This window comes from Narcine bancroftii, chromosome 12 (assembly GCF_036971445.1).
Source record: "Narcine bancroftii isolate sNarBan1 chromosome 12, sNarBan1.hap1, whole genome shotgun sequence".
In the NCBI taxonomy this organism is placed as follows: domain Eukaryota; kingdom Metazoa; phylum Chordata; class Chondrichthyes; order Torpediniformes; family Narcinidae; genus Narcine; species Narcine bancroftii.
In genome coordinates this window covers 17,420,571-17,436,171 of record NC_091480.1, presented here as the reverse complement: position 1 = coordinate 17,436,171, position 15,601 = coordinate 17,420,571, and the positions used below count along the sequence as shown (strand labels likewise).

At 38.7% G+C, this 15,601-nt stretch overlaps 1 protein-coding gene and 1 long non-coding RNA gene across 14 annotated transcripts in view; one reads left to right on the top strand and one right to left on the bottom strand.

Moving 5' to 3' along the window:
* Positions 1-15,601, top strand: part of mrtfba (myocardin related transcription factor Ba) — a 131,880-nt gene that overhangs the window by 58,980 nt on the left and 57,299 nt on the right. The window contains exon 2 of one of the 11 annotated variants that reach the window (XM_069906230.1): positions 10,076-10,178. The exons of 9 other annotated variants lie outside the window; for them this stretch is intronic. In XM_069906230.1, the coding sequence (XP_069762331.1) occupies positions 10,076-10,178 (103 nt within the window). Of the gene's footprint in view, positions 1-3,588; positions 3,800-10,075; positions 10,179-15,601 lie in introns of those variants that run through there. One more of the 11 variants, XM_069906233.1, reaches the window with a different exon arrangement.
* The window catches only part of LOC138747207 (uncharacterized), a 35,900-nt gene that overhangs the window by 19,842 nt on the left and 457 nt on the right, over positions 1-15,601 (bottom strand). Inside the window, exons 2-3 of one of the 3 annotated variants that reach the window (XR_011347364.1) lie at positions 12,617-12,704; positions 10,731-10,889 (exon numbers count right to left, since the gene is read on the bottom strand). This is a non-coding gene — a long non-coding RNA (uncharacterized lncRNA). Of the gene's footprint in view, positions 1-10,252; positions 10,890-12,616; positions 12,705-15,601 lie in introns of those variants that run through there. The other 2 variants (XR_011347363.1, XR_011347365.1) reach the window with 2 other exon arrangements.

Here is a 15,601-nt window from a genome sequence, read left to right as displayed (position 1 = left end):
GGCCAAGAAGATATTAGACACATGCGGAGTGACATTTTACTGGTTTCAATATCTCAAAATGAAAAATAAGCACAACCCCATCCCTCTATTTATCATTCATTAAGGAAGAAAGGACTAAAACCTAATGTACAGGCTCTTACTGCAATCCCAATCCTCTTTCTCAAAACAATAAGTTCTCATCATGGTTTTTTTAAATGGAACCTCTCCAAGGCTCCTTGAGATCGTGGATGATATGCAGATGACATGATTTGTTAGCTCTCAATTTATAAACCAGCTGCTGAAATACTCCTGACATAAAATTACCCCCCTGTTCTGACTGTATTTCTTTCGGCAAACAAAAAAAAAGTGAAAAATTTGACACAGTCTTTGCATTAATATTCTGGAAATCTAGAAGCTGTACACATAATAGTTAACAAATATTCATTCTCAGTTTTTGGGCATTAGACCAACACAATCTACAATAACTTTAGAAAATGATTCTCCAAAATTAGGAATAGGTTTTAAAGGTGCCACTGTGAGAACTTGATTAGGTTTATCTGCAACCTGACAAATGTGACAGCTACTACAAAATGTCAGGTTACCAGACACCTTGAAAGGTAAAAGTTTCCCTTCTTTTGACATATTGCTAGTTGTAGCAAAATATTCCACTTCTACTTGCTATGTTCCCAGAAGTGCAGAATATTCCACAAAATACCAGAAATGATAAAGTGGGTATCCTTTGTGGTGGTTAGACTGAACAGTGAGGAAAATCAACTTACTACACAACCACACTTACCCTGATGCTCAGTAATTGCAGATGAAAATATAACCATATAACCGTTTACAGCACGGAAACAGGCCATGTCGGTCCTTCACGTCCGTACCGGATCACTTGAACAACTCCACTAGCTCCTCCGCAAACTCCTGAGGAAGCAGAGGCTCTCTTCATGATGCCACTGGTGCGCTGGTTCCAGGAAAGATCTTCCGAGATAGTGACTCCCAAGAACCCACATAAGGGGGAATTTTTTTAGGACTGAGAGGAGGAAAAATTTCTTCTCTCAGAGAGTGGTAAATGTGTGGAATTCTTTGCCACAGGAAGTAGTTGAGGCCGCTTCCCTGTCAATATTCTATTTCTCTTTTTATAAAATAAATATAGATTCACTGCAAATAATCACTATTTTTTCTGTTTCCAAACTAAATATAAAAATCCAAAAGAAACTTAAAGTTATGATGTGTTTGTAGCAGTGTCATGGGTTTTAATAGAGTAATGGCACAATAACCAGAGAAATGGTTGTGGGTACAAATTATTATGTAACAACGAGATGTTCATTTCAATTTGCAGAATTTTAAATGGAAGAATTTAATATCCACCTAGATGTGGGAATACCTTCCTATTAATTTTGTAATAAAGATACTGAGAGATGGAAAATTGTGAAAATGAACTAAATATATCCTGAAGAGCAGATAAAACTAGTGAGGTGATGCAGAGAGCAGTGGGGCTACTTTTTTGGTGGATGGAACAGTTTAACTTATTGCTTAACCTATTTACTTCCTTGTTTGCTATATGATACATATTTATTTTGATGTGTATGGCTACCTTTGAATAATTTTCTCTTCCTTCTGTTCTGATGGGCTATGAAATGAATATTTATTTCTCTATCATATAGTGACCAAAAACACTCCAAGATATCAATATTGCTCCAATTCTAGTTACTTGCACATTCCCATTTTCTTTCTTAACATTATTGGCCTAAAACTCTGAAGTTCCTTCCCTGAATGTTTCTACTTCTGTCTTTATCTTGATCTCTTTGATCAAGTCTTCAGACTTTTATCTTGTTACATGATTCTATGCAATATCCTTCCTTTGAACTGCTTTATAATGTTTTAGTTATGGCACCACATGGACACATCAACAGTATTATCATTTATGTCTGTCGGAATAGCTTTCTTTCCAGACACATTGTTAGCCTCAGAGCTCATTGATTTTTTTTAAAACCTGTTCATTGGTGAAGTGCAGCACTCATCATAGGTCTTTTGGAAAGTTGCCTAAAGGACAAGCAATCTTGGAAATGTGAACATCTTACCCTGTAAAGGTCACTGATGGGCATAAATTCTTGGAGATCTTTGGTGTCTAGCAGCAGTGAAACCATCAAGCATGCAGAGTAGCTCATCTCATGGAAAAAAAAAACTCACATAAAAGAAAGGAAGAAGAGAATAGAAATTTTTAATAAATTGTGTTTTCAGAATATAATATGGAGATTGGAACATTCAGTGGAATTAAAGTAGAAGTTGAAATATAATTTCTTAAAATAAAAATATTTCAATTATGGTTTGATTTTTAGAGAATTGCAATCAACACAAACTTAAGTTCACTTAACTGAAATGCAAATATTTTCAAAATATTTTTACTGTGAGCATAAATTGTAAATAACTTAATTTTTATTAGTTTCCTGCTTTCTCAAGATTATGCTGGAGAGGGTTACAAAACAGCTTGGTAGAAGCAAAGAGTGGCTTTTGAATTTCAGTACATAACTGCATTTGAATACTCCAGATATTATTGTTTCATAGGATAACAACAGCAAGTGGTCAGTTTTATCTTTACTACTTCTACTTTAATAGAAAAGTATTTAATTTAAAATTGGCTTTATAAATACTTCAAATGATTAACAATAATGATTTTAAGTGACACCTCATTGGATCTTCAGCCCTAGTTTTGGAAAACTTAACCACTTTGCAGATGATAATCAAGTAATTTTCTTCTATATTAATACCATACTCTATTCCTTTAGTCAATCATGTACTGGATCGATGGGCTGCTCCAGATATGAGACAGTGTTGCTAAATGGTCAAACATTAGAAAATGTATAGTTTTTACAGTCCTCATGATCCAGAACCCATGATCTTATTTTCAATATAAACCAAATGCATTTAAATATAAAGAAATATGTATGTTTGTTTTATTATTTTTGACTAATTCGTTATGAAAAGTTTGTGAGAAATTTGCATCTGAATGAAAAGTTCCTCTCCTAATCCTTGTTCGTCCTGTGTGCCTTTAGTGGAAAGTTATGATTGTATCCAGTCTAAGTCGCTCTGGAACCACATGCATTTCTCCTGACTAAGTAAGCAGTGGATCACATCTCTCAATCTTAGGTTGAACCATTTGGTTCAGAAATGAGATTGAGATGATGTTGGAGCGAAAGGGCTGATTGCATAATAGAAGCCAGATCGATCAAGCATGAAACATACAGATTCTTTTGCAACATTAAAATGCCTAGCTTTCATTGGTGCCTATTAGTTCAGTGCATTATCTAAATGTATTGGAACATTGCTGGAAACTGGATCTGACGTGGCCTCAACTCAATGTGAGAGATAATAGTTGATTGGAGTGAAATAGTTTTAGGAGATTGACGTTGTTTGTACCAATTTGATTAGGTGCCAGTGCAAGAAAGCAATAGTTTAATCTTTATTTTGGAACCACAAACCACAAGGGCCAGCAAGATCATGAGTACAAAAGCAGGAGTTCCTGTGATAATTGGTGTCTGGCAGGATTCCTGAGGGGGCTGAAACTGACTCACTGACCTGCTTTCTGTATTGGGGCAGCTCTGATTGGTACTTTCACAACAGCAGGGTCTGGGTCTGCCTCTAAAAAGCAGACTTTTGGTGTGCTTACTGGATGCCTGACATATTTTCTGTGTACTTCAATGGAACTAAATTACAAATCAAAAGCAAAGCACTGTGATTCTGTGGGATTTCAGGCTTGAGCAGATGGCTCTGCTGGAACCGGAGAGGACCATTGTATTACGAAGTAAATTTAAATCAGGTGAATGCTTGTTATTCCTTTTACTTCATGGATTGTGCTGATCTTTTGTATTGTGGAGTAAAATTATGAATTCTGCTCAGATATATTACTCTATTTGGTTAATGAAGGTTAGAAGTGTACTTTTAGCCTGCATTGTCAACATAGGGTAGCAGTATTTTCAATGGTCAAACCTACAGCATAACCTTTACTACTAGCTTTTATGCATTAATTTAGCAAATATGTTCCTTTAAGTAATTAAATCGTGAAAACCATCATTGATATGATGTATGAAAGGACTTGATTTGAATAGATGAAAAAATAAGCAAGGAAGCTTTACACTTGAATAACAAAATAAAAGTTTGTTTCTCTTAACCTGAAATAATTTAAGATGCTCAGAAACATGGATTGAACATCCCAAAGGGGTCAATGCTATTCCTAGAGGATTGGGTTCACTCAGGAAAAAATTCTTAGAACGAGTGAAATGTAAAAGACAAGGTTTTTCACAAGGATGATTTATTATGTATGAAGACTTGATCTTTGTGCTGCAAGTTAGAAAATATCTTTTAAACCTTTTTGCTGAACTTAAAATGAAAACTTAGATATTTTCTTGAGGCATGAGTTAAAGAACATAGGAGAGAAGTCTGAATGGAAAATTAGTCTACAGGATCAGGATAAGGGAAGAGGAATGTTCTCAGGACCAAATGAAAACATTTATGATAATAGCCTGAGGGGATGTGAGCAAGGTCACAGGGAAACATGTTGTACATTTACAGCATAGTAAGAACTTTCAGTAAACATTGTAAGATGACTAAATCCACCAGGATTACTGGGAACAAGCTATCCCCTTGGGTGATGTGAAGAAAACCACCTCCACATTCTGAATTCGGTGGTTCCTCGAGCTATTTTCAATGCCAGAAATATCATCAGTTAAATGTAAAGTACGTTATTTCCAGCTAGATTGGTCTGAATCTTTTTTTTTAACATTGACCTTTTAGTTTAAAGTAAAATACTGATCCAAATAGTGCTGTAAAAATAACTGAATTCACAACACAGAGTTAATCAAGTACAATTCGCACAGAAAGTTCAAGTGAAAGAAAGCCAGTATGAGTTGTGAATCTCCAGAACTTAATAGTCAATTGACCATATCATTGTTTGCTTTATACAAATAGTTGCTTTCCCTTAACCTATTGGTGACTTTAAAGAATATGTTGGATATGAAAATTTAACTTGCTGCAATACATTAGAGTTTGTACTTTAATAATACAAGATCCACTTGTGATCACTGACATTTTCTTGTGTAATGCCAAACAACCACTCTGATCCAGGAAGAAAATAATTTAACTGTTTGAGTCTCATATTTGCAAGCAGTAATAAATCTAATCGCATATAAAATGTTGAAAGGAATAGATGAGAAAGAAGCAAGAAAGTTGTTTCCACTGGCAGGCGATTCAAGAACTAGGGGACATAGCCTTAAGGTTTAAGGGAGTATAATTGAGACAGTGAGGAATTTCTCTTGAAAGGTTGTTAAGGATAACTTCCAATATGGCCACCTCTTCATGTTCACGCAGACCTTGAACAGAGCAAAGGGTGGTTCAGCCTAAAATAGGCTGCACTGGAAATTTGGAACAGAAGTCTTCTGAATGATGACTGGTTTAGACTATTCTTTTCTTACTCATTCACTAAATTGTGTACATTTTCATCCTTTCCTTGCATTCAATTGATTCTGACTCACTCCCTGTTGCTCTACTGACGAATGTACACTTGTCGAACAACCTGATAGTAACATCACTGATCTAAGTAACCTTAAGTTTTAAGAGGTAGCCTGTCTGGCAAACTATCATCCTAAATGGAATGAATTAAGACCAGATCCATAACCATTTAGAACCAAGCATGTCAAAACTGTTGAGACAAACTTGTAACATTGCATATTTTTCCTATTTATGTTACTATCAAATCGGGTAACAATTCTTGTTTAGGGAGGTATAATACACCAGTAATACCAAGTAGACCTGAAAGTGAGGAGTAAGCTTTCTCAAAACACAATAGTTTGTGCTCAGCCGCGTCCTGTGGACAGCATTATCCAAATCATTGCAGTTCAGTCATGAGTGGTGACATTTGCCTAACAACTGAAAAGAGTAAGAGTTCCACAGCCAAATTTCACTTCAAATTTGCAAGACCTCTTTTCGTTTAGTTCCCTCCGTGTGACGTGAGTTGATGGATGCATCAAGAACTTTTGCGTGAGGGAGGCAAAGAGTTACAAGTAATGTACAGTGTTGGTAAAAGGAGGATTGGTTCTCCACTAGGAAACATTTGGGATAATTGGGTGTTCCTCTGGTTGGCAATGAGTGGTAATGGGAGAGTGCCACAACGATCAGTGCTGGGCAAACAACATTATACATAGATGATTTGGAGGAGGAGACTATGTGTGGTGTAGTTAAGTTTGCTGATGTCACTAAATTGAGTGCAAAAGTAAACTGTATGGAGGATGCAGTCTGCAGAGAGATAATAGTCCCTTTCATACTTGCAAGTGGTCCCAGGAATTAACGGCCAATCGGCCTAAAAAGAGTCCAGTGTAGAATGAAAATCGTCTCAACGCCGATGTGAGATGACATCATCTCATGCCGGGAATAGACTACCTCAACCCCAGATGTTGGCAGATGCCAAAACATGAAGGAAAGATGGATTAAAATGAAGGTATAATCTTTGCTGTGGGAGAGAGGAAATAAATAGTAGACAGTTTTTAAACAGCTTGGGAAAGTTAGTAGCACTATAGTGCACAATTTAAAAAGACAGTGGGGGAAAAAGCAACGGCGGACCTGTCTTCCCAGAATGCCATGTGGCAGAGAAACCCTTCCATGAGTGCTCTGTGCATGCAGCTGGGTACACAGCCCTTTCTCTGCCGCATGGCATTCTGGGAGGGCAGGTTCACTATTGCTTTTTCCCCACGGCATTTATAAATTGTATGCAATAGCGCTACCAACTTTCTCATGCTGTTTTAAAAATGTCTGGTATTGCTGTTCATTGCTAACACTTTCCCACTGTCCCTTATAAAGGTTTATATAGGTAGGCACAACAACAAGGGCTGAAGGGCTCATACTATGCTCTACGTAAAGCTTAATTATATTATAATTAGGCATGATTAATTTTGTTTAAATATATCTACTAAAATGAAAACGTCCATTCTACGACTGATTCCACCTGCATTGAATTCGTCCATCGTTATTGAATGAAGATCTACCGGGACCAATGCCTGAAGAGGGCGCACAAAATCAGTGAACCGGTGCGGACTCGAAAGGCCAACATGGCCTGTTTCCGCTCCGTATATGGTTATATGAGATCATAATACATTGATCAGGATTTAGGACCGGTCCACCATCCCTCGATGTGTCATGATGCCACCGGTAGAAAGTAGAACAGACCTAACTCCCGGGGATGGCTCCTTGCAAGTGTGAATGCTTGCAGTGCCCCGTTAAGAATAGTCGTGTGAACAGCAAAAACGTAATTCCTATCCCGGGACACTGAACAGCCGATTTAGTGAGATACAAGTATAAAAGGGGCTTTAGATGGTTTCTTTGGCTTGGCTTCGCGGACGAAGATTAACGGAGGGGTAATGTCCCCGACAGCTGCAGGCTTGTTTGTGGCTGACAAGTCCGATGCGGGACAGGCAGACACGGTTGCAGCGGTTGCAAGGGAAAATTGGTTGGTTGGGGTTGGGTGTTGGGCTTTTCCTCCTTTGTCTTTTGTCAGTGAGGTGGGCTCTGCGGTCTTCTTCAAAGGAGGTTGCTGCCCGCCAAACTGTGAGGCGCCAAGATGCACGCTTTGAGGCGATATCAGCCCACTGGCGGTGGTCAATGTGGCAGGCACCAAGAGATTTCTTTAGGCAGTCCTTGTACCTCTTCTTTGGTGCACCTCTGTCTCGGTGGCCAGTGGAGAGCTTGCCATATACCACGATCTTGGGAAGGCGATGGTCCTCCATTCTGGAGACGTGACCTACCCAGCGCAGTTGGATCTTCAGCAGCGTGGATTCGATGCTGTCGGCCTCTGCCATCTCGAGTACTTCGATGTTGGAGATGAAGTCGCTCCAATGAATGTTGAGGATGGAGCGGAGACAACGCTGGTGGAAGCGTTCTAGGAGCCGTAGGTGATGCCGGTAGAGGAGCCATGATTCGGAGCCGAACAGGAGTGTGGGTATGACAACGGCTCTGTATACGCTAATCTTTGTGAGGTTTTTCAGTTGGTTGTTTTTCCAGACTCTTTTGTGTAGTCTTCCAAAGGCGCTATTTGCCTTGGCGAGCCTGTTGTCTATCTCTTTGTCGATCCTTGCATCAGATGAAATGGTGCAGCCGAGGTAGGTAAACTGGTTGACCGTTTTGAGTTCGATGGAGATGTGGGGGGGGGGGGGCTGGTGGAGGACATCAGTTTTCTTCAGGCTGACTTCCAGGCCAAACATTTTGGCGGTTTCTGCAAAACAGGACGTCAAGCGCTGAAGAGCTGGCTCTGAATGGGCAACTAAAGCGGCATCGTCTGCAAAGAGTAGTTCATAGACAAGTTGCTCTTGTGTCTTGGTGTGAGCTTGCAGGCGCCTCAGATTGAAGAGACTGCCATCCGTGCGGTACCGGATGTAAACAGCGTCTTCGTTGTTGAGGTCTTTCGTAGTTTGTTTCATGGCTTTAGATGGTTTAGTGTTTGACAAATGGAGGACAACATTGGTATAAATGAGGAAGAAAATATAATAAAACAGACTATTATTTAAATGGTGAAAAATTGCAGCATGGTGTTACGCAGAGAGACCTGGGAGTGCGTGTACATGTATCACAAAAAGTTGGTTTTCATGTGTAGCAGAAAATCAAGAAAGCGAGTAGGATGTTTGCATTCATTACGAGAAGGATTGATTTAAAGTTCTGGTGCCGCTTTACATGTTACAGAGGAAGTTTGAGATTGATTCTGGAAATGGGGGGGCGAGGGGACTGGGTAAGCTGGGTCTGTCCTCATTTGAAGGATGAGGGAAAATATAATAGCATATAAAATTTTCAAAAGAATAGATGAGAAAGAAGCAAGAAAGTTGTTTTCACTGGCAGGTGATTCAAGAACTTGGGGACATAGCCTTAAGGTTTATGGGAGTATAATTGAGACCGTGAGGAAGATTTGCTTCTTGCAAAGAGTAGAGGAACCTGTAGAGACTACATCATTAAGTGTATTAAAGATATTTTTTAACAATCAAGGGTTGTAGGGAACAGGGGGGCAAGTAGAGCTAAATCGACACCCAGATCTTGGTGAATGGCAAAGCAGGCTTCTCCTGCTCTGATTTCTTGTGCCCCTGTGCATTGCAGCACTGGAAGTGATCAGGATGTATGCCTCAGAATTTAGAACATCCCTTTGCTGATACGATAGAGGATTGGCACTTATCAAACACGATTTTGATTATTGCACATTAGATCAATTTCTATCTCAATACAGTAAGTGAAGTAACACCCATTCAGGTTATTCTTAATTTAGTCACCAGTAACTTCTTGCTGAAGTTCCATTTGTGCACTGTCTGAAGCACTTGGTTTCGGTTAAAGGTTTGTGCAGGGATTTACATTTGCTGGCTTTTGGAGAGATATACATGTATCCTCAATGTTTCCTGGTATCCATAACCTCTGAGGCTGAGAGGTGACCTTATTAGAGTTGTATAAAATCATGAGGGGTATAGATAAGGCAAATGGTAGCAATCTTATTCTCAGGGTAAGGGAGTCTAAAGCTACTGGGATATATTTGCAGTGGAAAAAGAAAGATTTAAAAGGGACCCAAGGGGCAATTTGGCCCTCACAAAGGATGGTGGATATCTGGATTGAACTGCCGGAGGAAATGGCTGGAATGAGTACATTTACCATGTTTAGAACACATTTAGGCAGGGTCATGGATGGGAACTTTTTTTAGAAGGATGTGGGCCAAATTTGGCCAAGTGGGACTAACTTGGACAATTTGGTTGGCATAGGCAAGTTGGGCTGGAGAGCCTGTTCTCATGCTATCTGTGTCTCCATTCTCTGATTCTATACTGGTTCAGCATTTTTTGTTTAATATCATTTGACCTTTTCATCTTGCAGTTCAAGAAAACATTGGCCCATATGCCAAAGACTTTGAAAGATCTTTCCAATTAATACAATAATTGACTTACATGATGACATTTGAATGATGTATTGCCAGAAATGTGCTGTTATTTATTTATTTTTTTAAAATGTTATTATGTTAACCACACTTGTAAAATGCCTTTGGTATTTAAGGTTTCACCTCAGAAAACTATTTTGTATATTTTAGTGGCATTTACCCCTCCATAAATCTTCGCCTGCGAAGCCAAGCCAAAGAGAAAGAAAGAGAAAAGAGATCGTACTGTCGGTGTGGCTTTGTTTACAACAGGAAGGTAGACGTTTGCCTTCATAATAATCAAACTATAACTGCAACCAACACAAAGTAAACTTCAAAAAAATACCTACATTTATCAAGCCATCTGGAAAAGTTTATCTCAAGTTATTTCCAGCATTTGCACAGAACAAAAAGTCCATTGGCTTGGTGTTGCTATTGAAAGTTTAACTGATAGTCATATATTGACTCTTTGCCTAAATGGACAATAGGAGCCAGTAAAAGAACTGTTACTCCATCATCCCAAGGGCATCCAGGGCTTGAGAGTGAGCAACTTAAGTATAACATTAATGCAGAACTCATTCGAGCAGATATTGTTCAATTTCAGCATTTTAAAGATGCATTGTTTTCTGCTTATTTTGGTAGGCATTGTTCCAAAAGTCAACAAATTACTAACAAATGCACCATTAATGGTAATCAATTGTGACAGGAGAGAAGTAGACAATAGGTCTACACTGGTAGCTTATTTGCTTCAGAAGATTCTGTGTCTTTATGACTAGATCTTATTCTAAAGACTGGACACTTGTCGATATAATTAAGTGAGCTTATTTGCCTTCAGTTTTGCAGTCCAAGTGAAGTGTCAACTGTAGTTCCAATGTAGACCATCAGTTCTTTTTCTTCCTCTCTGTTGTCACAGACTTCCCAGGTTCTGGCACAAGAACATACAGCATCAGCAGGTTTCCTGCTCCTCTTTATGGCCAAAATTTCTGATCTAAGGAAAAGATATAGGATTTCCTGTAATTGATACTTTGCACAGTTTTTATGAACATCTGGGAACTGAGTAACTATCACCAAGATTCTTGACAGAAAAGGACACAATATAGCTCTTTCTTAAATTGTGCATTTAAGATTGGACATTGGAATCTCTTGAAAGTATTTTATTGAAAGATAACATTGGATTAGACATCAGATTATGGTGTTGGTCATGTTTTATTATGGTTTTAATTTTCAAAGCTTCCTGGCAAATTTGGATCTCTATCTCAATAAAGCATATAGTGCGATCTGAGAGAACTTGTGGTTAGAATAGTGATGGAGAAAAATGTCCTGAAAAGATGTATTTTAGTGAAAGTTAGTAAATTTGTTGTACTTATGAAAGGAGTTTTTGATGACTGAAAAACCAGATTTGCTCATGATCTTATTGACTGGTTCAGCAGCCTCAAGGGCTGAGAACATAGAAGATTACAGGCTCTTCAGTCCACAATGTTGTGCCAATCTATCTAAACCTACTCCACAACAATCTAATTCTTTCCTGCCTCGCACCCACAACCCTCTTTTTCTTACATCCGTGCCTATCTAACAGTCTTTTAAATGTCCCTATTGTACCAGCCTCCACCATCACCACGGCCATGCATTCCAGACATACCCTCTGACATCTATCTTAAACCTTCTCCCACTCACCTGAAATAATTGTCCTCTGGTATTTGCTATTGTTGCTATGGTGAAAAGGTGCAGGGTTGACCCCCCCCCCCCCCGCTATTTATACCTCCCATAATCTTGTCTACTTCTATTAAGTCACCTCTTATCCCTCAACATTTTAAAGACAAAAACCCTAACTCAGTCAACCTTATTTCATAAGACATTCTCCAATCCAGAAAACATTCTGATTCATCTCCTTTGTACCCTCTCTAAAGCTTCTCCACCTTCCTGTGCTGTAATGAGGTGACCAGAACTGAGTATAATCTTCCAGGTGTAATCTAACGAGATTTTATTGAACTGTAATGTTACCTCATGGCTCTTGAACTCAATTCCCTGACTAATGAACTGCACCTCATACTAAATGAAACTCCATTAATTCGGTAAATGGACATTTCATAGAAGGACATTTCTGAGAACAAATGCAAAAAGTCATGTGTCCAGAATTCCCTTTTTCAAACTTTATCTAAACGTTCAACAATAATCTTAATTTTTTAAAAAATTAAACAAGCAGCATGGTAACAGGTCCTTTTGCTCCACATGCTGCCCAATTACACCCAGTTGACCCACAACCCCACCCCCCCCCAGTACGTTTTGAACGGTGGGAGGAAACCGGAACCCTCAGGGAAATCCCATGCAGAAACGGGAGAATGTACACACTCCTTACAGCGTGGGATTTGAACCCTAGGCCTGATCACTGGTGCTATAACCGCGTTGCGCAATCGCTATGCTAACTGTGCTGTCCTTGTCGCGAGAACCTCTTGAGAAAGATTTCTGTTCAAACCAGATGTCCGCATCATAGAGAACTTCCCTTCAATGACTCACTCCATCAAGCTATGACCCATCATCACCAAAATCATGCAAATTTTAATGACAGGTCTGCCTCTGATATATTGGAGCTCTGGAATCCAATGTGGGCTTTTGCATGAAAAGATACAGGCAAAATGTTTTATTTTGCAATTATTTTATCTAACATAATATTTTCCCAGAACATAATCTATTTGAAAATAAAGGAATATTGTCTACCATCTCTGATGACTTGTCTTGCAATTTTATTTTTCTAACCGGCACTGTCTCTCAGTTGCTTGCATTATGTTGAGTTAATATCAACATCCTGATTAATGAAAATAAAAATTATGATTATTTTTAGAAATAATTGAATATGAAGTGTTTTGAAATTGTAAAATGTAAGCTTTCCTGAGCCAAAGTTTCAGTTGCAAACTAAGTGACTCCTGATATGCTTTGGAGCAAATAGGATAAGAAAAGTATCAATTCTGAAATGTATTTTTTTTTTAAAAAAGAAAATGCTGGAAACACTCAGTTTAATAGTTAATATTTCAGTACAATAAACTTTAATCATAAAAGGTCACAGGCCTGCGTCATACCTGTGTCTCTTGGCTTTTTCACACCGTTGTGTTAAATGCAGATTCCTGGGAAATTTTCCTGGGAATCCTCCCTCCTGTGAACCGGCTGTGTGAAAATGTCAGCCCAGAAAAATTACCCGGGTCCACAGCCCTTCCTCTAGGGCTGTGGACCCGGGTAATTTTCCCAGACCACCCTCTCCCTGTGATGTGAAAAGGCAAATGGCTGAGCAGGGGAAGCGTCGTGACGTCAGCACTTGCGCACTGAGTCACGTAGGCAATTAAAATAAAGAATCATACCACAGAAATCCTGACAACAGTGGGCTGTTTTGGGGTCATTCCGGCACCTCATGGTGGCAGCTCAATGCAGGATCAAAAGCTGTTCTTGTTACCCATAATCCCCCACGCAAATGGAACTGCTCTGCATTTCCCGGAGCGGTTCCAGCTGCGTGTGGGATTATGGGTAACAAAGTCAGCCATTGATCCTGCATTCTGCTGCCTAAATACTGTCTTTCTGTTAACCTGAGTGGAAAATGGAATCTGGTGAGGGGAAAGGGGTAAAGATGGAACTTGAGAGGAAATGGCACAGAGAAGGAAAGGAAGCCATACCTGCATTGATGCAATTACAGGTTCAAAATTCAACTGCTTTTCATCAGGAAATCCAACAATTTCATATTGTAAACTTCAAACCAATAAATAATTTCAATGACTTTGCTTTTTAGAGTTAAAAAGCTCTTGTTATTTGGGAACTCAGTCTTTGAACCAAGTGTCAAATGTGTTGTTGCCTTCTTTTGCAGAGCCTCTGTATCTCACTTTTTCATGTTAATGATCAAGTAGTACTCACCGTACTAATAGATTTCAAAGAGCATAAGAAACAGGAGCAGATTATTCTCCCTGTCAAGCCTGTGCCTCCATTCAATAAGATCATAGCTGATCTGATGATAAGCTCATCTCCAACTATCTGCCTTCATTCCTCTACTATGAAAAAATCTATCCAATCTTGTCTTAAATATGTTTACTATACTGAGGTAGCCTCCACTGCTTCCATGGACAGAGAATTCATAGAGTCACTGCTGTCGAGGAAAAGTATTCTTACCGAGTTTAAACATTTTTCTTCATTTCTAAATCATAATGTTCACAAAAATTGGACACATCTCCAGATTAGAATTTCACAGGTAATTGTGGCTTTTTGAATAAGCTTTCATAATTATGGATTCGTTTTACAGACCAATCAGTGTTCTAAAATAATATTGTATTTCAAAATAAGTGGTAAACTCTGCTTGGCCTGCAAGAAAAAGAATCTCGGGATTTTATGTGATGTCATTTATGTACTCTGACAATAAATATGAAAATCTAAATGCTTAAGATCTTTATTTCATCATGACAATTGGGGTACCTTTCAAAACATGGGTCAACTCATCTTGTCAGGAACAATTAAGGCCAGTTACATCTGTGTTATTTGAATGATTAACAAGGAACTTTTTTAATACATCAGTGTTCTAAAATAATGTATTTCAAAAGTGCTGCTGTGTCTTACAGTTTTATTTGTTAATGTGCATTTGTTTGACAAGTTGATATTTATTTATGTGCAATGAGAAGGTTCTTCTGCAAGCAGGTTATCTCTAACATTCATACAGCTGTTTAAGTAGTACAGCACAGAGTGTCGGATTGCAATGAAAAGAAAACTCCCTTACCAGAAGTGAGGGCAGCGTGATAGGACTGTTGTGGGGTTAATTCAGGAGGCTGATGGCAACAGGGAAGAAACTGTCTTTCAGCCTAATGGTATGTGCTTTCACCCTCTTAAGCTCCTCCCCAGTGGGAGGAGGGAGAAGGAATGAATCTGGAGTGTGATGAATCTGCCAATATGTTGGCTGCAGCAGAAGATGTAGATGAAGTCCATGGAGGGGAGGAAAGTTTGTGTGATGTTTAAGCACATGCAACTAATTGTCCAATTTTTTTACCCCCCTCTCCAATCAAAGCAATTGCACAAGAAGCAAATGATGGTAAACTGAAAAACGCAACACCCTGAAAAGCAACGTGACTTGAATGTAACACTGAGTGCAAAGTTGGTCAAATAATTTTTGAGCAACAAACCAAATCCAAGTAGAAGCTGAAAGTCTTGAATGTGGAGACTTGTTAAATCAGTATTTCTGCACAAGATATGTATCTTGAGCAGTAATTTCAAAAACTGATATTGCATGAAATAAATTTATCATAATGGGGGAAAAAGTAGAGGTCTAGGAATAGTTATTAAAACAAGGAAAGCTGCAAGTAAATGAGCAATTCATTCTTTTTTTAAGCATAAGAGACCAAGACACTGAACTTGAGATCTATTGCAATCTGAAATTCCTGATTTAAGTTTCATTAGTATTAAATTCATAAAAGTGTTGATGCCTTGAAAGTGTTTTGCAGAGCAGCATAATTTTGAGTACATACTATGAAATTTGATATCAATTTAAAATGTAATGGAAAATCAAATTAAGAATGTTACTTAAAGTACAAGAACATAGAGAGGAGCTTGGACGGGTGCCTTTCCTGTCATTTACATTTCTGTTATATAGTCAGCACCGCCTGTGACCATTCAACAGGAGCATTCCTTGGCCTGTTGCACACAAGCTCCTACGTGCAACTCTTGACCAGACCTTTCACT